Below are 26,938 nucleotides of genomic sequence, written 5' to 3'. Positions count from 1 at the left end.
AACCCATTCTCCAAAGCACATATGATGTCCAAGCATTATTCTCTCTGCCAGTATATGTCGTGACGTCAATGTACATTGTTGTGAAATCAATGTACATTGTACATTGCGATTGCGTAGTTTACATGTAATCAGGCTGAAAATGGCCGCGACCACAGATTCTTGCTCACTTTCGGGATAAAATTTCAAAAGTTGGTGTCATTTAAAAATAAAATTACACCAACTTCGATCATTTAATGACTCATTTCAACTATGTCACAAGCTATCTAGTGACCGGAGGGCCTCAAAAACGTATAAAAATGAAATAGCCTAGCATAGGATATTCGGGGGCATTTACGGCCAATTCAAGCAGGAAAGGAACCTTGCTTTCAAAATTGGCTCCCGGTCCTGCGCAAGGAGGCTGTGGGAAATCATGATCATAAGCTGGCGAAGTCCAATTTATATAACCCACTCATTTGAGTGATAACTTGTATGTTGCGTCGTAATTTGTGCAAAGATTTTATTTTTTGGAAAGAGTCTGATACGTTACGAATTGATGCCTTTGAATTGTATCTGTATGCGTACATTCACTTACATGTTATACAATGAAGTCACGAGAATTTTCGTAAATGTTTTATTATTTGATTTGATTGACAAATTGACGATGATAACCAAAACATGAATATTGGCAAATATCTATTTTTGATATTGGGCACCTCTTAGATATTTGGTCAAATGTATAGTACGTGAAGTACAGTAGGATCACTTGGACATGCAAGAACTTCTGATAAAAAACTTAAAGAAAAAAAAAGTGATAACGTGTTTTGAAAGTACTCGTTCGCTTTTAGCAGGTTTCGCAATCCCTACGGACGACGAACTACGCATTATTTCTATCGTAGTAATCCAGAAGTATTAAGGTAGCAGGAAGGGTTGGGCGTTTGTGGTTTCTGAGTCTGAGGGGGTTGGTGTCTGTTGACTGTGCTTTAAGAGAGACTAGGCATGGCGCCAGTCTCTCTTAAAGCACAGTCAACAGGCATTTGGTCTCAGTATTTGGGTTTTGATTGCCATGACTGTACCCCTGTAAAAGTCAGAGGAGGAGAAGTTTGGAATGATGAAAGCATTGAAGAAGAAGAAATGTTATTATTGAGGAAAGCAAAATTTATTATGAGACTAGAAGGCAGTGTCCTGACTTGATTATTTTGAAAATGGCGGTCTGAACACATTAAAAGGTGAAACATGGCATTTTATCGACTTTGAAGTGTTCCGCAGTTAAAGGGGGACTTTTGGCAGCAGCTAGGTAGGCAAGATAAAGTCATACAAATTTGCCAATAGGGGTCAGTCATATCTCTAGGCATGGCGCCAGTCTCTCTTAAAGCACAGTCAAGAGGCATTTGGTCTTAGTATTTGGGTAAGTACAGAATCAAGCCAGCTCAGAGAGCAATGATTGAACGATGCTGTGGACAAGTCCAAGGATACTGCATCAGTCACGACCAACTTCTCATCAGAAAGCGTCACCACCAGCATATTCAATGTTCAGTTCCAACCTGTACCAGTCCAATGCACGCCTGTCATGGTCAGCAGTGGTCAGCTTAGCGCGATATGGAACATTCTTCCGAAACTCAAGCGAGGGAAGTCTGCTCATTAGCCTATCTCGCGCACTGCTCCTTCTTGTCAAACATCGTAGTGAAATCGTGGTACAGTGGGGCGTCCTCGAGGATTGCAGCTGGTCGGACAGACGTGAGGTGGAATGTGGGCGGCTGCACTTCTTCGTTGATGTGCGATGGCAGATAGCACAGTTGTTGCGTTGCATGACAGCTGAAAGTGAATGTGATATCATAGAACTGAGGCGTTTGCAATGATATTATAGGTGAAGTAGAAGGAAGGAGTGAAATGGGCCATCTTCCAGTGACTAATATACAGAGTAAGGGCACTGGGTGTTGTTAGATTCAGCATTGAATGTATTCCTCGTACAAGCGTGAATAGTGTGGACATACAGTGAGAGGTGAGCGACCCCTATTGACTACTTCTTGTAACTTTATCTTGGATATTATATTAGTATTGAATTTCTAGCCATGGAATATGAAGATATTGAAGTTGTAGGCATGGAATATGAAAAATTATTCAACGGTGAAAGACATTATTCCATGAGGCTTTGCCGTGATCGCAAAGGACGCGACGTGATTGGTTCACATGCTAATGAGGTATGATAATGATAATTACCTCTATAATGCTACTTGGATAGCGACTGTGTCGTTGACTGCAACAGTGGTCAATGTCAATGTGTGCCTGTAATGTCAATGAAGTATGATGAGGTGATGACGATAGTGCAATTATTAAATATTGGCAAGATATCATACTGCAACATAGGTCTTGTTTTTGACAGATGACTGTGCGACATTCCCATTGGGTCTTGTTAGAGTCAGCGCTGCATGTATTCCTTGTACAAGCTTGAATAGTTGTGACGGACTTTGAGGGGTGAGAGACCCCTATCGGCTACTTCGTCTAACTTTATCTTGCCTACCTAGCTGCTAGCAATTGTGCCCCTTTATCAAGACTGAAACCCACTGTGCGGGGCTAAGAAATTACCTTTATAATCCTAGTTGGATAACCACTGTGTAGATGATTTGAAGAGTGCTCTGTGGATGTGTGCCTGTAATGTCAATGAAAGTATGATGAGGTGATGACGATAGTGGAATGACGAAATATTGGAAAGAGATCTATTCCTAGAAGAACATATGTCCTGTTTTGACTAGGTGGCGCATTTTAGAATCAGCAGTGAGCACTGTGTGTAACATGGTGGAGGCAGCGGAGATAATAACTGTGTCGAAAGTATTGTTATAGGGCCTTCCCTAGGCCCATGGGGTTAAATTTACAATCCACGATTGAAAAGACGTAGTTTGATCGCATTCAACTATAAATACATTGAACAGTTGTGTTCCTTTAGTCAACCGATGACCTTTTGTTGGGCCATGATCGGGGATTGTAAACTGTAAATGTATTATGGACTGGGAGACGGGGGAAACACAAGTGAAACTGAAATGGACCAAAACAAGTGATTTTGGGGCTTTGGTTTAGACGCATGCCCCACATGCGCCATGCGGGATTATACGGTTCATGTGAACTTGTTGACATCTACATGATCTGGTGCTGTTATTGGTCATGGTACATGGTAGGCCTAATCATCATGGCTATATGTTTCAGGAAAAGCTCGGAGTAAAATGAACTGCTGATGAATAATGATGTTGGTCATGTTTACCATGTTTACTAGTACATATAGCCATAGGGTATGCACTGGCCAGTGCACTTTCTGCACGTCGTCATGGTCATGTACGTGATACCTTGCATATTTTGTTTTTTGAATGCGCATGCTTTTTGGGCAAAATCACTTGTACCAACACTAATGAATAATGTCTTCTTATCCCTATGACTCCATACACAGTGAGGGCATTGTCCCATTCCCATCAAATGGTAACTTATTGTACCGTATTAGGGTGGAAGTTGGGGAGGAGATACCTACCGTTGCACGCCTGTCATAATCAGTAGTGATGAGCTTAGCGCGATATGGAACATTCTTCAGAAACTCAAGCGAGGGAAGTCTGCTCATTAGCATATCTCGCGCACTGCTCCTTCTTGTCAAACATCGTAGTGAAATCGTATTGGAAAACGTCTGGCTTTGCGCCAGACGTTGAGACTAATAAGTGAAGAACTAATAGGTAAAGAACTTCTACTTGCGCGAGACTGCTCTGATAAAATTATCATTGCAGAGACTACGGTGACGTACACATATATTTTTTACAATCCAAAATGCCCTCAAAAGACGAAATGGAATGATTATTTTATTGATTTTTCCTACTACATGTATATGACTTCCAATTATCACTTTATACAAATAGATCGGCGTTAGGTCGCATGCTTTTCTTTCCTGGTGACACTATAAAGCAAAATAGTTGCAACCCCGTAAATGCGCTATAAGTCCAATAATAAGTGACGGTGACCCGTTATAAATGTTTCGCCAGCTTCGCTTTTTTGCCGCTACTCGGCGCGTTGGGCCCTTGCGTCAAGTCCGATGCTGGTTCATTTACTCGTACTTTTTTTCATTTAAGAATTGTGCGAAGACAAACACGAGAACTGCGAAGATTGGGCGAAAGGTGACCAGTGTAATTTAGCGCCAGGCTACATGAACCCCAACTGTTACAAGTCGTGTCACCCCGAGGAGTGCGGCGGCAGCACTGGTGGTGGAGGAGGTTGGTAAATTCCTAAAAACCTGAATTGGCTTAGTCCCCGGGTGTTGTCCGTCACACGAAATAGCAATGTCAATTTGACAGCCCCCAGCCGATAGAAATCTATACCACCTAGTATATCAACTTATCATTCCATTAAATTGCTATACTGCGTCTTTCAAAGGAGCACCAAGATTGGCATGAGCAAGTATAGAGAATGCGTAACAGGAGTTTATTTTCAAACATCAATCCGATAAAACTTTACATTGGAGTCGTTTAATCAGACATAACTTAGTTTGTCTGTTGACCTTTTGTAATATATATACATGTTTATTCGTACACATTGGTACAATTATAGTGCAGGGTTGCATTACAGTTGGTCGTGCATTACAAACTACAGATGACAAATAAATTTACAGTACTAGTATAGCCTACTAATATAAAGAGATATCCGTGGCAAACAAACTACAAGTGATAAGTAATTTGAAATCCTAGTATTCTATTATAGAGATCACTGTGGCTCACCAATTCATCAATTAATTAACACATATTTCAAAAAGCACGTCCTCACTTTCCCCCCTTGTCAGAATATTCATCCCACTATCCCCTAATAATGTAGTGACACCTTTTTTGCCTCAAAAGTAACTCGGGCTGTAACTCCCATTTTCTTGATTCATGCTGGTCTAACCACGGACACTAGAATACAAAGACAAGTCACTGATGCACGTATGACTACAATAGTGAGTTTTCGCAAATCCCCTCAAGCGCCACCGTGAACGCTTATTGCATTGTTCGACCTCATAATAATGATGTCGAATAATGGGATAGGCGTCCGTGTTGACGTTTCGGGGCGGGTGCGAAAGCGCCCAAATATCAAAGCTACCACCCGATTCAGAAGACGCACATTGGGACAGAGCTCTCTCGTTTCACGCGATGACCTACTACAAGCCAATTCCACAAAAGTAGAACATGAACAAATTCTTTGTGTTCGAGTGTCCGTGTTCAAACGATCACAAATCGCTTTCTTTACCATGTGAATCATGTTTGCCCACCAGAAGCTTACACTGACATTAACATCTCTTCTTTAGCTGAATGTACCAGTAATCATGAAAACTGCAAGATGTGGGCAGAGACAGGCCAGTGTGAGACAGGCGCCGAATACATGCTAAAGAATTGCTACAAATACTGCAGACCTGACGAATGTGGTGGAGACACTAGTAAGGGAACATCTCAGCTATCATCAATAGTAAAGTAGTGATGGGGATGTATGAGGACCCCCATCAGCTCATGGCCTACAAGGCTTGAAAAAACCGATCCAAACGAGGATCAGAAGAGCTCCGCAAACGAGATACCTATAGTTGCTGTGGCCTTCAATAATTAACGCTGCGATGAACGATCATCATCGATGGGTTTGACTTTTATCCCCGTTTGCACCGATTGATCTCTTTTTGTTTCATGCCCCTTTTTGTGTTTTGATCATTTATAAGACGGCCATTTTGCAAGGATATTGCAAGGACTCTTTTTGAGTGTCAAACAGACCCATATTTTTCTATGTCATCAAAACTATATCTGCCGCTCGTCTCACAGTGTGACATTCGGGAAACCCTCAAAGACAAAATCGTGAAATTAACACAAGCAATAGACATACTCTGTAGTGGAATTTAACATTGGCACACGGTTTAAAGAACGGAAAAAGATCTGTACTAATTTGGCGACGATATTCGTTTTTCATCCACATTTGGCAAAATTTCACCTGCGATCCACGTACAATTTGTGCGAAATTGTTCTTTATATGGTGCCGTCTTAAAAGTTACTCTATCTGCTGTCCATAATCATATACATGTAGTTCCAATGAGTTTTTATCCCAGGTATTTTGTGCGAAGCATTCAAACGCTGACGAGTCACCGCGCACACGCACGTCGCGATCGTCTATGTCTTGCAACAGAACCAATCTCCCAATGAGGGGACCCGCTGTCATTTGCCCCGAAAGACCAAATTACGCTAGTTGGTTATGCTGGTCGATCGTTTAGCAACAGTCACCACAGAACTTCTCTGTTGACGGGAACATGGATCACCCGCGATATGAACTGATGTTTCTCTTTGCAGGCGGAGGTGGTAACTGCGTCGACGAGCGATCCGAGTGCAAGGATTGGTACGACTGGGGCCACTGCGAGCTCAACCCCACCGTCAAGAAGAACTGTCCCAAGTCATGCGGCACATGTTAGGGCAACGGTCTCAGAATCTACGATAATTTGATGGATTTCAATTAGAATAAAAGCATCAAACCTGTATTTCCCACAAATGTAGTCATGTTCTTTTTTCGAATATTGGCGTATTTGGAAAGGTTTCTGCTGTAAGGCACAAATGAAAGCAGATTATTGTAAGATCGTAACTTGAGGAACTGGTCCTCCGCTCGTTCAAAACACTTTACCCTCGTCCCATCTGCTCGTTCTGTCCTGGGGACACCCGGTTTTACTGTGGGGCCCGTGTGGGCCGAATTGGGCAGTAAACAATCTTGACACTAGAGGTGCTGATTTCGTTCCTTACAACGCCTCTAGTTGCCACCATCTTGAAAAGCAGTACTGCGGATATAGAAAAGGAAAGTATTTTTCGATTTGCAAAGAAACTATCGTATAACCACTAAACCCGCGAAAATTATTGCTGCCCGTATGCTGCATTTCGAGTTTTCCCTAAAATCGCCTTAACCCCCCCCCGAAAGTGTCAGGTTTTACTTATAAAGATCATATTTTGTTATGTATTAACAAATATAACGTTTCATGGGAGAAAGTGGCACTAATTCGGCCTGAATAAGACTTACTGTCGGAACTGGTCACGCACTATATGACGGAGGATTATAAAAGACCTGAATCTGAGGATGCCGATATCTAAGATGGTAGTCTTAAATCTTTTTAATTTTGGCACTGTGCGAGTTTGGCCAATTAAGGGCAAGAACATCCCCATCATCATCGTCGTCGTCATCATCATCATCATCATTATCATCATCAATATATACAGTGCCGTTTGGATCCAAATGCCTATTAGGCCAAATGTCCATTCTCCTTAGGTTCATTTTTATACAGTGTCGTTTAGGAAAAAATGTCTTTAATCTCCTATGATCCTTTCTCTATTCCACCTTTTGTTCAAACATTACAATTACAAGTTAAAATGTTTTCCCATTCACGGTCGAATCTTCCTTTAAGAGAGTCCAGAGTTTTCGCACAAACAGTTTTGGGTAGGAAACTGTACCAGGGGTTAATCGCCCTTTCAGAAAAGCTTTTGCGCCGTACATCAATCCTGCAATTGGACTTCACCAACTTCTGGTTGTGACCGCGCGTTATGTGTTGCCTCAGTTGCGCAGTCGGGAGAATTATTGTCAATATTACATTCGCTGAGGCCGACCTGACCGTGCCAGTTTCCACTCGTATCTCATGAGTAACATGAATTGGACACTCACCTCTTCCCAGGAGTGTTAGGGGTGAAATTATGGAGTGGGGGAGCCTTTTAGTGTCTTCACTGGCAAACCACTACATTAAAGGTTTGTGAAAGATGTTGCAGTGACGTTTTATGCCCCTGGTTACATTCTGAAACACTTAAAACTCAAAGAGAAGATGGTAATTGTCCTCTTATTAATTATCGGAAACCATTCTTATGGCTTAAATACTCTCCAATTGACACATTTGCATTAAAAATCATATTTGTTTAGATAATGATTCATCCTATTAGATTTCCGAAGTGCGTGTGCGCGATAATAGTTCTCGTGATGCGCCGGAAATGACTTGCTGGTGGCCAAGGTCGCTGCGAAATTTTATTTCACACAAGGTTCAGATAGCCATGTTGAATATGTTAATTGAATGATCTATTTTTGGAGCGTCATTTGGACTTTTCTGTGTGGTTGACACTTCGAGAGGGCCAATCCCAGCAATAAATTAAAGCTGTTTTTTTAATAAAAGGTTTCCTCAGCTAGTTCCTACTCTTTCTTTCACATAACTGCATTTTAATGATCATGATGATACACAAATTCATTACCTTTTTCTGCGGCAATCTAGTTTTTTTGTTAAACATTTATAGGATGATGAATTATCTACTGCTCAAGGTACTTTTTAAAAAATTGGAAAAACTGGCTTTGAAGATCTCTCATTTCATGCCATGTGATAAGTTATGACTAAAAATTATCAATAAAAAAAGTTCGTATGAAGGTTCCAACAATCAAAGACGAAGTTTTTTTGCTTTTTTTAATAGATAACTTTTGGAAAAAATACTAGTTACCCTCCAAAAATATGCCTTTTAAAAATATATTCCCCCGAAAAGCACCAGTACCCTTCCAGTACCCATAAACATCTTGTCTTCATCACTTCATTTATAAGAAAGTTATTGGTTGTTATTTTGGGGGTTACTGCTCTCATAGGTCCAAAAAAATCTCCCATTTTGGAAGAATGATTTTTTTCAATCAATTTAGTGTTTACATGTATCATTCGGACCGTAAAACTAATTACCAATATCAAAATTTATCACATATAATTATATAATTCCCAAACAGTCAAAAACAACTTTTTGATGCACCAATTTTTATGAAAAATATAACATTGGACTTTACCATTGGATCTCTTAACATAACCAATCGATGTCATTCAAATAATGTGATGAAGGGCACTATCCCCTCATCAATTTCAAATCTTTGGCAAAATATCTTCGAAGTAAATTGATGGCTGGTTAACATAGAAACCAATGAACAGTGTTATACAGCAGAAAAAGGTAAATTCGGTGCTGTAAAAACCTCCAGTCATCTCTGTTCACTTACGCTTACCTCAAAAGTTTGGAGTTTGTTGATACAATGGAATAAAGGAATGTTTGATGTTGTTCCAGTTTTATGTTCAAGACTTAGTTGGCATTGGTGAACGCTTAAATCGAGGAGGGGGGGGGGGGGGTCAAGTTGGTAGATTGTTTGTTGATCTTGCAGAAACCCTTCAATATTCCAATCAGACTGGAATCCATTAAAATCATTGAGTTGGGTAAATCCTGCAGCAAAGGATGTTTTTTATCGCGTTGAATTGCAATATTGCAATTTTTGCAACCAAGCCGCAAAACTTTCTTTTAACTAGGAGACCCCGTCCAAACTACTATTACAGCAGTTGAACGAATTTTCCCTACCTTGAAGATTTTTCTTGGTTTCGTTTTTAACTTTATTTTTTCCCAAAATTTTTTTAAACCATTTTTTCTGAGGCGGTTTTTTAATCTCGTCGAGTTTGTTCAATTATCCAGCTGCTAATCGGGTTGCAATCAGGTTCTGAATATGGAAGAGCACAAATGCTGCTGAAACTAGAATATCGACTCGTACCTGGTGAATTGATTTGATTGACTCTAAGTCCTGCTACACTGTTTTCATACCAGCTATTGCGGGATTGGCCAATTAAGCCACTGAGCACACTAGCTAAGTTGGTCCTGACAGGCCTAATAGAAAAAGCATAGGAAATATCAATAAAGTTGGCTTTTCAGGCAGGGTGTTCAAATAATCTTGGCTCCCGACCTCTGACACAATTCATTATGTCAAGGTAATTACAGACAAAAAATGGAGCGATTCGAATGGAAATTCAATGTGTCCATCTACAGGTTGAAAACTTTGGTCAACTCATAGCCTGTAGTGTAAATTCTTGAGAAATCGGGATTTGGGGCCTTTTTTAGCTGCGCTGGCCCTGAAACTACTCATTTGATGTGAATTCCCGACGTGAGACCTGGTTGATAGTACTCTTGGCATTATATACAATGATTTCAGCTTTATTGCAAAAAAATTCTAGTGTCTATATATAGGGGGGTTGAAAATTGGGTGATTTTCCATTTTTTCCCACAAATATGCGAAACATATTACTTTTCAATTAGAATGAATTAAAATTTAGCAAACTGTCAATAAGTATCTACTTGTGACAATCATTTGTGAAGTTTCGTAAATTTTTGCTGATTTATTTGACCCTAAGTTATCAAAAACCCTCTATGTACAGGAGACTTAACTGGCTGACTAATTCTCACCTCTCCCATCTCAAACAATAGGAATGATTGAGTCGCCATCTATTCACAACGGTTTATGCCGTTCCCCCTTTGATCAATCTGTTTTGAGGTTTTCTGCCACACACCAAAAATCCTCTTTCTCGTATTTTGTTCAAAAAGATCCTGCAACGCGTCATCCAGTTTCTGGTATTCCATCTTCTGTTCCACAAGTTCCATCCGCAACGCGTCGATCTGTTCCCGTTGTTCTGCCAATTGGTGCTTTTGATTCTCCATCAACGCACCCATTTGGGAAACGGTCTGCTCTCTATATTCCTTCATTGTGTCTATGATTTCCTTGAAATCCTTTCTCTGGCGATCTAATTCAACTAAAACATTGGTGATTGTTGCACTTGTTTCTGGTGCGACAAATTCGGTTCTTGACTCAGGGTATTCAGGGATTATGACCTGAAAAAAAAAGTTGTTGGCAAGTAGCTTCTTTTTAACTTAACCTGCAGATATGTAACCATAGGCCTACACGGCATTAAAAACAGGTAAAGTAGATTTACATAATTGTAACCTCTTTTTGAAAAAAAAAGCTGGCAAGTAGCTTCTTTTTAACTAACCTGCAGATCCGTAACCTAAGGCCTACACGGTATTAAAAACAGGTAAAGTAGATTTACATAATTGTACCTCTTTTTGATTTTTTTTGATTTAGGGGTCAGTTCTATTCTGAATTACCTACTCTTCATGTACTCTAGTCATTCACTTATCTAAGGCCATTTCTGAATATCTTTGTTTTCGGAAATCAAGTCAGGCCCTTACATAATATGCACATGGTTGTTTGATGTCATGCACCATGTTGAATTTGGATAGACAATGGATACGACACCAATTTGTCCGATGTTCATGACTTCTTGTTCGGCCCAGCCTACCCTATATGGTTATTGGGTTCCTTCTTCCTTTGGAAGTTCGTTTGATATAGAAATATCGGCTGTTTAAGATTTTATTTTGTTTAAAGAGGACTAGCCCAAAAGTGTTAAGCCAAGTAGAATTGCCTAAATTGTACATGTACCTCATTTTCTGTTGCTTTGCTAAGTTTGAATGTGTCCTCGTCGACGACAAATTTCTGTGATTAATTATTTTGAATGATGGCTAGACTGCACATTCTCGAATCCTGTATATTTGTGTTCTCTTCCCGGACCATTGTTATTTTCCGATAGACCGGTGTAACATCTGTGGTTGTTCCCCATGTGTCAGTGTTTCCAAACAATAGGCAGCTAGAGAGACCACGACTTTTCAATAGGGGGGATACACAGAAAAACTTGTCAATCTATTTTTGAGCGTTCCCAAACAATGAGGCACTCAAAAACAGAAACACTCAAAAACATTACACCGGTTTGAATACCAACATGTCGAGTTGATATGGGGTCACGTCCTGAAATCAAGAATTAAATTACCACGGTAGATGCAGCAACAGACAACAGAATGTTCTTGCTTGTCTGAGGAATTGCAGTACATTTATAATCTGCAGGGTTGTTCTGCGGCAGGTTTAATGTTTTGGGGCCCCGAATACATTGGTTCTTCAGTACAATATCAAGGAACGCAGGCTTCTATCCGATACTCTTCGGAATTTTATTCTGAGACAGAAACACAATTACAGAGGATACCAGATCCTTCGATAAACAAATTTGTGTTCAGAACTTCGACAAGCTTTGTGCTCATTTCGTTAAAGGGGAGGTCGGCGAAATTAAGGCCAAGTTGTGCCGAGACTCTGCTGCGCGAAGCGTAAAACTTTGCTAAGGGGCGAACCAAAGCCGAGTCGTGAAGAGGACAGATGTCGTCTGGGAGACTAACCTGAACATCATCCTCTCCTGTCCATCTTCTTCCCTCAACTTTGATCTTCGACGCGACCCTTGGCTCCAGGATGACTTCCTGACCAGTGATGACACCCACCATGCATTTCCTTCCACGGAGCATTTGTTTCACTTTCTGAAATAAGGACAGTACTTATCAATTCTCCTTTAGAGCAGTATTGGTACTATAAAGGGCAATATTACCAGGCTTTCGGCTGCCAGGCACCTCCTATTCTACATGTCAAGTAGTTTTCAGCGAACAAAGTGCACAAATAAGGAAAACTTCGAAATCTAACTGAATACTGTAGAACAGAAAAATTTCGCGTGCAGGTTATTTTCGTCCGTGAATTTCACGAGTAGGTCAGGTTCGCGAATATATTCTGCCACGAAAATCGCTTGCTTTTTGCCACACCCAGACAAATCGCTATTAAGCAGACGTAATCAACGTCATCTGTAGCAACAGGTACAATTAGAAACAAAATGGCTGACATGACCATCCTCGGAGATTTCAAACGTTTACATCTGTTTTGATATACATCATTTTAGGGCGTTCTTTAATATTTATCATTTCGTTCATTTGAGTCATCCAGTGGAATGTTTCTGTTTTTCTCGAGATCAGACAAAAGGTCATTCCCGTCACCAATATATCAAGTCGGCGGAAATACTGTTTTCTTCTCGTAGACAGCCTTCGTGACTGGAGATAATTAAACAGGGATATATCGACCGGTTTTATGTGAAGTCATAAACCATAGGATGAATACGTTTTGCGTTGAAACTCTTTGAAATATACGACTTGTATTAAGTTATGATTTTTTTTAATGTGAACGCGGTGACTATCTATTTAAATGGTTACAATCATGATGACGATAATTTAATGTCGGCATACATGTCATGCTGAGGGTGTATGATTGATGTGTGATGCCAAAGATGTCAAAGAAATCAATAGATGAGATATTATTTTAATCTAGAATGTTTATCAGACGACTACAACAGGACTTAGAAGAGGGTTGAATTTGTTGGATTTTAATAAGTCACACCGAGGTATGTCTATTGAGGCGATGCATGCTAGTACACGTTTTAACCTAAGGGTGTACCAGGTAGGCGTTTGCTATGAGTGTGTTGGGTTTTTTCGGCATTCGCAAAGTGTGTACGTATTTACACCTTGGTAGTAAATGAACACATTCCACATTTCCACATTTCTCCTAAAATATACACTATCCTCAAAAAATTTTGGAGCACCTACGCCACATGCACAGTTCGTACAAGTATGAGTCGGTTTAGCCTCAAACTTTCGTATTGGGTTTACGAACAGCTCCTCTAAATATCCATTTCAAGAAAAGTCTAGTTTTGTAATATCACATGAAAATATCAAGATTTAAAATATCGCGAAAACGGTGATTTAAAGTGATATTTAAAGTAGTTCCATTTTCGCTCATGTAATAAATATTTACCTCCTCTCAAAATGAATACCATTGTACCCTTAGGTATTTTGAAAAAAAGGAAACATTAAACAAAGACCATGAGGTTGGAATAAAGACAGTATTTGGAACACTCCCGCCAGCCAAAGTCGGTGCAGTGCTCATCACCTAGACCTACTTGTGGGTTTATGCCGGACTTTATTCATCAAATTCGATTTTACCTTTATCATGTAGGCCGAGTCAAAAACGATGAAGATGGCGAGGGAACGCGCGGTCTCACTGATGTCACTAATAATGGTGATCATGTGCGCTCTGAAGGGTGGAAGTGTTGTCGATGCGCTTGGGTGCACGCCTAATACAAATTCCGAAAAGTGTCTTAGTTGAATCATTGCCCTGTTATCCTTTCCTATTTTACAAAAGTGCCGACCGCCTTCTCTCCACTCTAGCTCATCACCTTCTCGTCTTACATAAAACTTTATATCCGAGGTAACGTATCGCTGGGGTGGTGCAATGTTATGGGCAATATCCAAAACAACAGAATGTTGTAAATTGAATAAGCTAGCCGCACACAGACAATGGGTGTTCGGCCTTATTTGGCACAGTCATATTCTGGTCAGGACCCATGCAGTGATTGCACCACGAACGGTTGAGCCGCTATGTGTTAACTCTAGCGACTTGTGGCTCAGCCTTTTTCGAAATACTCGACTTGAAGGCCTTTGCGCCTTTTCGAATGGATATAACGACATAAACAAGTGCAGGTCGTGCACCTGTATTAAACCAATCTGCACAAAAATAGTTCAGTTTGAGATCAATGCTTGGTCTCACTATACCAGTTGAACATGTTGAATGGTATTTTCCATTTTGAATATAATTCGTCTTAAATTGAGAATCAGATGTGTTTAAATTGAAGAATGATGCCCCCTCTGCCATGGGGCGCTGCTGTCGCCATTTGGTCTTGGATTGAAAGAAAACTAAATCAGTCCCGAGGTTGAAGTTGACTTGTCGGCCCTTTTGATGCGCGCAGATGCTGGAGATCCCGATTAATTAAGCGGTTATCTAAATATCCACGAAATGCTATCTTTATTTTGCAACACTTCGAACAATATATATTTGCATATTGAGTTATTTTAGACATGTTGTTGACGTCGATCGGATAAATGTAGAAACATCCAAAATACGCCCATGCTTTATAACCGACATCTCAGCAATAGGCAGGTTTCGTAACCCTTGCGAAGAACGACGAAGTACGAAGTATGTAATGTACTTTATCGACGATTCTTTCTCTCGAATATTTCCTCGATTCCGTGTACAACTACATGTAAGTATTGTCGCTGATTTATGAGTGTCGTGTAAATGGATTAGCACAGGATTCGATGACTCACTTCGTACTTCGTGTTGCAAATCTTGCCTTACTTGGTGCTCTGTGCATAACATAACAAATTTATCTGTTTGTGATAAATTAACAAACAAAGGGTTTAAGCTCGCTATTTCGGTGTAAAACAAAAGTCCACTATCCATCAACGTGTGTCATGCAGTGCTGTGGTAATGTTGAAATGGAAGATACTTAAGAAAGCTGGCCCACTATCCATCAACGTGTGTCATGCAGTGCTGTGGTAATGTTGAAATGGAAGATACTAAAGAAAGCTGGTCCATTATCCATCAACGTGTGTCATGCAGTGCTGTGGTAATGTTGAAATGGAAGATACTAAAGAAAGCTGGTCCATTATCCATCAATGTGTGTCATGCAGCGCTGTGGTAATGTTGAAATGGAAGATACTAAAGGAAGCTGGTCCACTGTCCATCAACGTGTGTCATGCAGTGTTGTGGTAATGTTGAAATGGAAGATACTAAAGGAAGCTGGCCCACTGTCCATCAATGTGTGTCATGCAGCGCTGTGGTAATGTTGAAATGGAAGATACTAAAGGAAGCTGGCCCACTGTCAATCAACGTGTGTCATGCAGTGTTGTGGTGTGTAAAAAGGGAAAAAACTACAGGAAACTGGCCGGGTCTACTATCCATCGGCGTGTGTCAGTATTGTGGTGATAGTGTATACACTGGTATAAATTGCTGTCGCGGGATATCAGAAAGGCTTTGATTTTTATCTTTATATAAAAATCTCTTCAAGCTAAGTTGGGCTATTGAAATGTGACTCTGCTTTGCCCAACACAAATCTACGCCTTTTCTGATTTCCCGGTACGACCACTTATTCATATGTCTACATTATGTTTCACCAAATTTATTGTGGGACTTCTAAAGCCAGGATTATCTCCTTCTTTCTCATGTACCATCCGTGTTCATTGCAAGTGCGCCTGAAACAAAAAAAAAGCTGATTGGTCCGTAGGATTAGAGTAGCTGTCCAACAACGGTTTTAACAAGAGGGCTGATTGGTCGAATATATACAGTACCTGTCCAACCACGAACGAACAAGAAACATGCTGATTAGTATGCAGGTTACCAGTCCATCAACGAAATGTTTGATTGGTCCCTACAGATAGGGGGCAAATTGATCCGTTCATTTCAAATGCTATTTCTACAGCAATTATCTCAATCTCGTCACCATCAGTACATTATACTTCTGGAAGTGGCAACGGTATTTGACTACATGAATCTCGCGAAACATGAAATTTGCCAAAAGTGGTGATCCATAATATCGTATAATTATATTTTGTGTTATATTGAATATTTCAAAGTTATTCATGAATGTTTTTTTGCAGTCCGCCTATTCTTGATTATGTAGACATATCAACCTGGAAACTGCTAGAATTACATGGATTTCATCATGGGGTATACAGGGATTTAACTATGCTGTGATAATGAATTTTTCAAAAACTAGTTCAGTATTGCCCATTCTAGTGGTTGGTTAGTCTAGCATTCAGATTGATTAGTAGGATATTACTCTTACTTGACAGCCGTCATAACGAACATTTGAGTGGCAAAAGGAGACTTAAAGCAGGCCATCTCGTCCGACCCCCTGGCGGGGAGGCCTTTTTCATCCTTCTTTAGTATCCAGAACTCTAAACTTACCGCAGCAAGTCCTTTTTGGGGACGCCGTTTCTCTCAGGGCCCCTGGCACACACAATGACACAGGCAATATAAAACAAGAAGTGTGGCTGAAAAAAGAACCAGGTGCGGTATGATAGGTTGGGTGGTAAATATTTAGGAGTGAAGCAATTCCCACAGAACGAAACTGTTTTTTTTTCTCTTAATGGTAAAGTACACCATTACAGAGCGTCTAAAGGGGATTGAACCATCTGCTACCCACCCGAAATCCACTCCGGGAATGATCGCAAAGGCTGCGTAGTCATATACTTTTCGCTTGTGGCGGTTTTCCTTTTTCCGTGTTCGCTGGTGACCTTGTGGCGCGCCACATAAAAGAATAAACCTTTGTTTGGCTCACTGGATCCGCAAGGGAACGATCTATATTTATAAGCAGCCTAATATTCGCCATCGCACATGAAGGAAGTTGCCTCAATACTCTCGACATCTTCGCACTACAACGCACACAGCATAGCCTGCTGACTCTCGGACAAGAGCGTTAGTGATTCTATCGGTTAAAAGTGTTCAACGTGTGCGAGTTTCAGCAAATCAAAACATCTTTCCCGTATGGCGTAGCCATTGACTCAACGTATGATGTAAGGTAAGTTGTGACGCGGCCATACGTAAAATCGATACGGATACGGCATACGGGAGTAATTTTTCGATTTGCTGAAGTTTGCTCAAATCACAAGAGTACAAGTTGATGGCATGCTTGGAGGGGATGTGAATCTGTTTTCGCTCGTAACCTGAACATGCATCATAATTGGACTCACTCGCGTGGTTTTGGCTGAGTTTCTAATGTGCATCAGCGAACATTTTCGAAGTGATCTTCTGGCATGTATGGTAGGTTGTTCATATGGTTCAGTCAATTTTAAAGGCAACTCAGCCCAATAGGATGGATGTGTTTTCAATCAACATGATGAAATAGCAGCCCAATTGCTTAGCGAAACCAAAGTCGAATACACTATACTCAATATTTCGAAATAAAACGTCACTCGGACTTTTGGTGATTAACACAGAACATGCAGCAGCTAAACAAAATGACACAAATAGTCCGAAGCATCTAAAGGCACTGCCTGATACGGACAAAGCATGACTAAGAACACGCCATTTGAAGCGAAATTATGACAACCTTCCCCAGCTATCGTGGCTATCAGGCCTTTTTGCCTGCAGTGCCATTTTTCTGTGAAATGGACTACTAGTATGCATGTACATGTACATGAAGGTATGAATATATAACCCAAACGTGATAACTCACTGACTGACTGTTGATCGTCATGATTTAGATGATTTTGATCATCTCAAATGCATTTCGGTCAGTTAAGCTAACGGAGTAACGGAGACGTGAAAGAAGCAGTTTTGAAAACTCACTAATGCTGCTTTCTCGACTAGGACGAAGAGTCTCTCCACATCATGGTCCGTGACGTCATGATCTAGATCTCCTAGAATCCTCTGCGTTTCCACGTACTCCCTCAGAAATATCTTTCTCAGTGCTGGTGGATGCGGCTCTGGGAAGACACGGTCGATGACCAATCCTTTACGGAAAGAGCAACAGATAAGGAAAGTGGTCTCAACAACACTGGTTCGTTTAGATCATATATATATTCACATTGATCGAAATTTACTTCATTCTTTGGACCCTCAACTCTGCTCAAAAGTTCGGTATGAAAAAACTCGACTTTTATTAGCCATATACATTGTACTAGAAAGTGATGTTGACACTTACTAATGCCCTTCGCATACGACTTTTTTTATGATTGTTTATTTCCGTTATGTTGATCAGCAGGTGTTTCTCGCTTCAGATGTAACAGATATCAGTAGACGATCCAAATCAATGGTAGTTTACGAGCATTTCTGGTAGCCAATTAAAATAGGCTTCGATCCGCAACGCTATACATCGAGCCTATGTATGGCCTCAAAAAAGCTTTTAATGGTTTTTCAGAAGCTCAAAAACCTTAATTTCGCAGAAAATTCTAGGAAAGTAGCCAAATCCTGAGTCGGCCAAGAAAATCCTGACATCTCGTAGTCGACAAAAATGACCCGATCTAGAAGAAGGATGGCAAATGACTTAAAGTTTAAAAACCAATATGTATGCGGTTACATTTGATGTTTTACATTTAAAGGGGTACGCCGTTCGAAATTGCTGCAGCTGGTTTAGGAAAATAGAAATGCCGTTACACACATGCCCTATTTCATTAAGTTTTTAACTTAACGTGTTTCGACTCTTATAAAAAGTAGAAAAACGTGTTATTTGTTATTTTTAGCTTTCACAACTCTTGGCATGCCTGGCCAAGGCGGGAATCTTTGCGCACCTCCGATTCCCAGTGTCATATATACATGCTTCCCGAAATTGGTGGTTTGCATTGGAACTAACTTTTTCCCCCTTATCCGTCATCAAAGGCATTCAAGTGTGTTGGTCAACCATGACTATCTCCTTTGTCCCTCCACCATAAGGCCTAATTTCCCATTTCGGCATCACTATTTCGGACACTCAGCGCCCCATTTCTGGAAAGGTGTATAGTACCAGTATAATTGGGGTAATCGAAAACAACCCAATGACGTCATGATGGCGTTCCTCGCCTCTGGGCAGAGCGTCGCCAACGCATCGATTTGAACAAAGATGGTCGCTACAATAATACAAGAAGGGCTCACTTGTGTTCGGGATCAAAATCGGAAACGTCAGATAATGCATATTTCCATTTTATGTGCAAATCAATTTGTTGAGTCGAAGGTGTTCGTGATTGGGCAGCCGACAACTTGGTATAATGCCCCTGATAATTCAGCCATTCCTTAAAATTTGGATGAGAAGCACAGGACATTTTCTTGCACAGAAATTGCGTACTCACCGTCTTCGGGCAGGTAAAGCATATTGGACGGATGGGCATCATGATGACATAACGTAAGTGGCACACCAGTCCCTTCCATCATAGCAAACATCTCTTTCCACTCAGATTCTATCCATGCTTTGCTTGGGTATTTCGTCTTAAATCTAATAGGATGAAGAAATGAGTTACAACAAAATTTGTAAATCATTGTAAGATAAGTGTCGAGCGGGCAGGTTTTGAAGGAGGTGTTTTAGGTCTCAAAAATGTAAGTAAATAGTAAGGGCTGTTGCATGGGAACTGTCGAATAGTTGCCATAAAGGGAACAAATAGGGCAAAAAAAGGAAATTGGGTAATTCAAGAGCCAAAATTCCGGTCATTCACACATTGCTGAACGAAAGTCCCCCCCATGCTAATTCGAGCTCTGGTATTTCATGCACTGCTAAAACAAATATTTGGGTTGTAGTCTCAACAACCTACTCACAATTCATCAGCCTCTTCTTCGCCTAGCGTTTCCGGCCAATTACTCAACAAGAGGCCCAAGGGCCTGGCGCTCAGCTGAGTTAATATCATTAATATCTTCCCGGTGTTCAGTTCATAATGCATGGAAATGGCATGCTCCATGGTATTTGATATCCTTTTGCGTTCACTACGGTACCAATGTTTTTGGTTGACATAATTATGCCACTGTTCATTCCTTAATCCTGACCATAATTCGGGTGAAATCATCGTATGAAAATATTTACCGAAACATGAAGTTTATGCCATGAATGAGAACACTCATTGTCATAGCCTCGTTTACAAGTACGAAGTATTTTCCCGCGAATATTCAAAACTGTTTGGCTCCTTGCCAGTTAAATAACATGTGACTATACACAAAATAGAAAACTTTGATGGAAATTGTAAATCATTTTTTTATCTATCAGGGGAAACAAGCTGATGATGATCAAATAAATCATTCATGAGAAATCGTTTTGTTGCTGAAGCTTGCACGAGGAAGTTAATGCTAAACCTTTTCTTGTGCTCTACTGCGCCACCGTAGTTTTCTATTTAGACCAGCGATGACGTCATTTCTGGTGATTCCCTACGTTGTCCAATGAGCGCTTTTTAAAATGTGCCATTTGGTATTGTACAGTATGCAATGTATTTTTTCAGCGCTGCCAGTTGCCGAACAGAATGCCGTAGCTCCCTCAATTTCCAATCAATTTTTATGGGAGTGACATTATTGTATTGCTTAGAATGTCTACTTTTTACTCATGAAAGAATCGTAGAACTAAAACTTAATAGGCGAACAGAATCATGCCGATTCACTGCACATAGGCCTACTGTGGGAATTCTCCACTTCAAAATACATCGGCGATGTCATCGCGAACAGAGCATGCACTTCCGATATCGTTTTCACAGAAATGTGGCCAAATTTTCAAGAACTAATTTCTGAAAGTTAAGACCTTATGACTACCACTGAAACGAACTAGTGATAATATCGCCTACCAGACTACTTTTTAAGCAGAAAATTGGGTACTTGAGTGTCATTGAGCTCCAGGCGTAAACAACATGCCGCCATTTAGTCTCCGCTTCGGTATTTCGTACGCCGCTTATAATGCACCTTCTCAATTAAAACCAACATAATAAGGCCTTACATCGTTGATTGAATAGGAACACCACACAAAACACAATAAAGTGGGGGTACAATCGATTACGAAGCTGAAGTGAACAGTGATTTATTCCTGGAGCTACTGCTTTTGTTGTGTAGCTGCCATGTTTTGAGAACTGGCAAATAGGATACTTCATTGATGGCTGACGTCATCGGGCGGGAATTTGAATCGGCAGAAATAATTAAAAGGCAGGTAGCGCCCTCTCCTGTTAAAATTTTGAACTTTTTCTCAATAAAATAGATTTTCAAGAATTTTATCTTAATATTAGAGCATATTTCGACTAATTCTGCTGCTCCTAGGCCGATATAGGCCAGTTTCCTTCATGCACTCTCGCTCGCAGGAAGTAGGTCGAATGGCGACAAATTTTGTTTTGAAAGTAGAGTTTGACCAGAAGTATCCAGAAATGCAAAATTGAAGTCTCTAGGTCTTATGGTTACAAAATGTGCACCATGGGTCTAACGGATTGACGGATGGATGGATGGATGGATGGACAGACGGACGCCACTGAACAACTTATTTGACAAGCTCGGCTGACTTAGTCAGCTGAGCTAAAAACGCCTCCGCTTTGATCTTTAGCTCTGGAACCATTGGGAAGAGGTGGCCATATTTCTCTTTAGCAATGTCACTTGTTTTTTTACTGTGGTATTTTGCCAGTTCTCTCGCTACTGATCTACAAATTGAGATGAAAAGACTGAGTGATTGAATGCTTGGACAAATATGTAGTACCACTCTGCGATCTCCCAATGAGAGGACACTTCCTTTGCCTCGGCTCAACCGGAACAGGCCAAATTTACGCTAGTAGACAGTGCTAATATTTACAGTATCTATTTGCATAATACAGACCAATACCTACATGTATGTTGAAAACCAAAAAACAGTTGTTTACATTTTAAAAATCTTTAATTGTACACCATACTCAAATCTATTTGCATTCTAGATTTTATCAATAATTTCACTTCCAGTTTAGGAATAATGTCATTTTCTACATGATTTGAAAAAAAACTGTTTAACATTCAATTGCAAAGCATCATTTCTAGCCGCTAATTTGAAACTTTGAAATTAAATTGCAAAATAAGCCATTTCTGTATTTCATCTAGTCAGAGTCTTTCAAATAAAGAGTCATGTCACGGCAAGTTTCCTGATCCCACAGCTCCAGAATTTTGGCAGAAGTGTGATTGGCTTCAAAAAATCACAAAACTATCAAATATCCCATTAAATAACAATTACATCAAATTTGAAAAATGTTGATGGAGATAATATGGTATTTCAACATGTGATCATCTAACCACAAAAAACGAGACGTTTAGCATTTTTTCATGTTTTTTTTTCGTTTTTTACCGCGAACGCGAAAATAAACCTGCTATATAACTAGTTGTAGTCGGTCAACATTAATAAGATATGAATATCCCATTAGATGACAACAAATGGAACCATGCGATATCCTTAGATGGTCCATTAGGCACCGACAATATACTTAACTGCTAATCCACAACAATATGCGATGATGTGGAGTAGAAAACGCTTTTCGAAAATTAATCTCAAACCAGTGCCATCACTTCTCCTCAAAATTGTCGAAAACCATTTCATATAAATGTTATCTTTGACATTATATCTAAATAGTTTCATAGAGATCAGTGACTTTGAAGCAGGCGTTTGCTTTAAAACGGAATGTTTGTAACGGCCTTGTTAAGCTGATCGAAGAATTGTTCAAAGACAAGTTTTGCGGAATTGGCTTGGGTGTACCACGTGGCCCGAGAGAGCACTGTCCCATCACGCGTCATCCGAAACGGGCGGAGTTTTGATGTAGTTTCCTGACACTTTATTTGAAAGACTCTGATCCAGAGTTGTCGGAACAAGCTGGGTTTGGTTATTTGAGCTTATTTAGTAAGGAGCAGTGAGTTTGGCCATATGGAGGGTGTTCTCGACTTGTAGGGTTGTATTTGTGGGTTTGGGGTGGCAATGGTGGATGGTTTTTCTCCTGTGGTGATCATAGGGCTTTAATGATGTGAAGACTGATGTGGTACCGCTGCCTGCTAGGTGGTGCCACCTGCATGAATGCAGCATCCCTGAAAGTTCAATGCCTTCTTCCCCATCCCACCTCTAGAATCCTGTGAAGATGACGTGAGAATGGTTGTCGTTGGATTTTCAGAAACATGATATTCTAAGGCGATTGAGTGATACATGTTTGTGTTTTTGGTGTCATGTTTTGCCGGGTACCAGCAGAGGTGAATTGGGACTGTCATTACTGTCCTTGCACCTTTTTATTGTCTAGGAGTGTTGGAGAAGTCCCTGATTTTGGAATGAAATGTTATCTGTCCAGTTGTTGTTTGAGAACTAGCTAATTTGTATAAGAAGTGGAGGGGACTTTTCACAATGAGAATGTGATAGAATGGTAAAGGAATTGTATAGAGCAAGTGTGGGAGCGCTTGTCGTCAAGCCTGTGACGGAAATAACATCGTAAGTATTCAGTTTTGGGGAGAAGGTGCCCTGTGCCTTATGAAGGCAATGCGTCCTCTCACATTGTGCTGCAGATGTTAAATGGATGAAGCGGATACAAGTTGATTGGTTCTGTTTGTACTCACATTCAGATAGAAATGTCATGGAATATCGGACAGTTGTGGTTGACGAGAAGAAGGATGCATTGATGTGATTTTGTCCCTGCTGCATTTGGGCACTGGAATGTGCTGTATGCACTGACGTCATAATTGCAAGAAGTTTGGTGCATGTCATGTTGTGGAACTTTCTGGCATGAAACATTGCACTTGTGAATGCATCCTGTCTCATACAGAGCCCGCCTCTGTCGCTAAGGACACAACAGACGACTGAGGTCTTGTGGACATTTCCATTGCGTATATGTCATGAACTGCAAGAATGAAGTTGTGTTGAACACTGGATGATAGCTTCAGCACTGATATTGCTATGACATTTGCTGGAGAAGGTGATAAATGCTCGGGTCATGGCAAATGTCATGTATTGCACACGAATCTGACTTCCAATGATGAATGGAGTGACGTGTACCAAAAAGTTGAAGTGATGGGATGAGAGGACACACTAGGCCTACAGATATTTGAACTGAGATGAGAAGGTATCCGCATAACCACCAGGTGGCAATTGCACTTTTATTTTAGGAACTTGGAAGTTCTATAATGATGAAACAATGAATCCAATTTGTCAGAATTCTTCATAATCATGCCAAGCAGCATGATTTTGGCCTTGGAGGCCTTTTGGAGGGTTCACCTGTTAACTTCCAAGTCACAAGTGTGCTACAAGCACCCGTTTAGGGCATTTCTTCCTGAAAATGTGACTGATACTTCTTAGTTTAATATCAAGTGTGAGTGGATTGGGATAACATTCGGCTTCCAATGACCATTTCGTAGTTAATTTGGAGTGGCTGGATAAGGGGTCAGTAAAAGAGTAAGTCGGTTTATATAGGATAGTAGATGGTTTTTGGATATCGGAAATTTTGAAAAGGCATTTTCACAAAGAGGCCAAGTTTTTGTAATATCAAATCATAACCAAAAGCATTCAAAATACATGAATGATAAACATTGGAAGACATGCACGAATTCAAAAAAACCCTCACAGGATTACTCTTCTTTTACAAACAAAGCCTCGTCTTCCGGTAGAAGTGTAACACCATGTACAATGCGTGGTATGGTTGAATTTCACTTCCTACCTGGACACAAGGCCTATTTGAAATTGACCACCATGTTACATGACCAAGGCCTAGCCTATGTATCCAGGACACGTGTGACATTTGAGTCCATAGTTTACATGGTTTAGACAGGAGCAGATTGCGGTTTTTGAAAAAGTTGTTCTAAGATGCTCAAATTTCATATTCAATTTCAAAGAATTTTTACATAGTAGGGGGGCCGGGCCCGGGTCGGCATGCGCCCATGGCCATGGACTATGAATGTTTAGCAAGAGACAAGAATTTGTTTTCTTTATCCACAAAGGGCTGGATTTCATATCACGGACTGCTGACAAGGCATAGCCTACATACATGTACACGTACCATGGCCATGGGGCATGCCTAGTGTGTAGTGAGTTTCTCCCTGTTTGGAGCCACTACGCTACTAAAATATCACAACCCAGGGCCCCCAAGAAAAAGATGGTGCATCTTATCACTTCTCAAAACATGGGGAAAATTAATGTAAACTGTGTCATAACTAGCCGAGACTGTGACAGGGAAACCGGCGCGACAGCATGCATGTTGTAGGCATGATACCGTATGCATGTACGTAGGTGTACATCATGTATGTAGGCGACCAAATCATGAAATGAGCAGAGTGGATGCCGGTCGGGCCTAGGCCCACACTAGTACTACTTACTTGACTTCAAGCTCGGTGTCATTAATTACTACAAGCCGCCCAAAGAATACACACGCATTCCTAATGGCTTATGTCACTTGAAACATGGCTCTTTCCACAAATTTACCAGTTACAAGGCGCAAACACCGAAAGTACCGGCAACCGTGGCTGTCATATTTTACCGCACGATGACATGAGCATACACGTGCATACACGAGGTGTACAACGTCATAAAATCGTGTGTGGTGCAACGTCACAAAATTGTGCAATGTCTGCGTCGTCATCGGATCTTGCTAAAAATTATCAGTTCACAATTTCGGACGCGTCATCAGTTTTGATATTCACCGATAAAATCCTTTTTTTCTTCTAAGTCAAATTTCGTCCGTGCTCCTTTTCACCGTAAACAACCTTGACAATTATTTTGCTAACTATTCCATGCGGTTAAACCGATTGGAGCGGGTTCTATCATAGATAACTGGAGGTCGAAATCCACAACCAGGAATATGACTTATGAAACCATTTGAAGCGGTCCGCAAAAGCCTTCGTCGTGAGGTGGTGCCGCCTGTCGGCGGTTCCGGGACCATTGCGTCTAGTATTACATAGTCTCCCCTGCTTAAAAATGGAGTGGCTCAAGCCAGATGCACTCATGTGTGACATGCAAAGGGTCCAAAGGGGAGGAAGTAATTAGTATTCACACCTAGGGTCACTCTGGGTGTTTGCAACACACCTCATTAACCCCATTTAACAAATGCCTTTGATCGTTAATGGTCTTCTTTGAGAAGACCTAGTTGTTTTCACAGGTTTTATGAAAATCGGACCTTTTGGACAAAGTCGGAAAATGTTGGAGATATGTAGGATAAATCAGGAAAAAGTAAGATAGACCGTCAATAAGTCGGAAAAAGCCTCCCACTAGTGATGTAAACAATACATACAAAAACATTCGAAACTTACCATGGTTATTAAAATGTGACAATCCTCTTCGATCCCAAAGTTAGAATTAGGAAAAAACAAACTCTGAAGAATTCAGCCAAGTAAAATGTACTTCTGAAGTCGAGTATAGAGAGCAAATAAAAGCCTACCTTAGAATTTTTTCATCATTTAGTGGTTTCTCTGCCAACCTCCTCCAATTAAAGCGCTCTCCAAATATGTACTCCATACAGACTCCATTTTCGAAGATGCAGTAAATTTTTGGTGTTAACCCTCTTTCATTAGACATCATCGTGGCAGCTAACTCGCGTTCTCTGTTCATCATGTACTCGAAGGCCTGAATGAAGATCCGGACCACCACAGCATCTGCTGTTTTGCCATCGTAGGTTGCTAGAAGGATGATGTTGACAAAGCCGGAGCCAGGACAGGGCTGGGAAAAGAACAAAACATTAACTGCGATAGTTCTGACAAGTTTTCACGCTCCTAATGGGGCGAGGGTGCATGGAAGTTCTCCAGAATGGTGCAAGCGATGAACACCAAATTTGGACAGTTTCTAACAGTAGACAAGGTCATCAGCTCCAACTTTATCGTTAGACCCTATATACCACCTGTCAAGCAAAGATGGCCCGGACAGTGTGTTGGTACCAGTTCCGGGCGATAACCGCCTTGAAACTCCCCGATTCGACTGTGCCATGAAGACACCACCCACCATTTTTCGACCCTTTACATGACGTAAATGTGA

The 26,938-nt window shown here is 40.7% G+C and overlaps 2 protein-coding genes and 2 long non-coding RNA genes across 5 annotated transcripts in view; 1 reads left to right on the top strand and 3 right to left on the bottom strand.

The window, feature by feature from the left end:
• Positions 1-26,938, top strand: part of LOC135494185 (protein draper-like) — a 71,162-nt gene that overhangs the window by 15,540 nt on the left and 28,684 nt on the right. The window contains exons 21-23 of one of the 2 annotated variants that reach the window (XM_064782033.1): positions 4,080-4,220; positions 5,285-5,413; positions 6,303-6,789. In XM_064782033.1, the coding sequence (XP_064638103.1) occupies positions 4,080-4,220; positions 5,285-5,413; positions 6,303-6,421 (389 nt within the window). In that variant the 3' untranslated portion in view covers positions 6,422-6,789. Of the gene's footprint in view, positions 1-4,079; positions 4,221-5,284; positions 5,414-6,302; positions 6,790-26,938 lie in introns of those variants that run through there. The other variant, XM_064782034.1, reaches the window with a different exon arrangement.
• Positions 9,464-26,938, bottom strand: part of LOC135494186 (uncharacterized) — a 56,088-nt gene continuing 38,613 nt past the window's right edge. Inside the window, exon 7 of the mRNA XM_064782036.1 lies at positions 9,464-10,640. Coding sequence (XP_064638106.1) covers positions 10,257-10,640 — 384 coding nt within the window. The 3' untranslated portion in view covers positions 9,464-10,256. The remainder of the gene's footprint in view (positions 10,641-26,938) is intronic.
• LOC135493093 (uncharacterized) lies at positions 12,045-13,720 on the bottom strand. Its single transcript, XR_010448182.1, has 2 exons — positions 13,668-13,720; positions 12,045-12,164 (listed from the first exon to the last, which is right to left on the bottom strand). It is a non-coding gene; the product is annotated as an uncharacterized LOC135493093 (long non-coding RNA).
• On the bottom strand, positions 18,449-19,838 carry LOC135493237 (uncharacterized). The gene is made up of 3 exons (XR_010448211.1): positions 19,789-19,838; positions 19,329-19,471; positions 18,449-18,527 (listed from the first exon to the last, which is right to left on the bottom strand). It is a non-coding gene; the product is annotated as an uncharacterized LOC135493237 (long non-coding RNA).

Source organism: Lineus longissimus, chromosome 9 (genome assembly GCF_910592395.1).
Source record: "Lineus longissimus chromosome 9, tnLinLong1.2, whole genome shotgun sequence".
NCBI lineage: Eukaryota > Metazoa > Nemertea > Pilidiophora > Heteronemertea > Lineidae > Lineus > Lineus longissimus.
The sequence above is the reverse complement of the archived record's forward strand: the minus strand, read 5'-3'. Positions and strand labels throughout refer to the sequence as shown.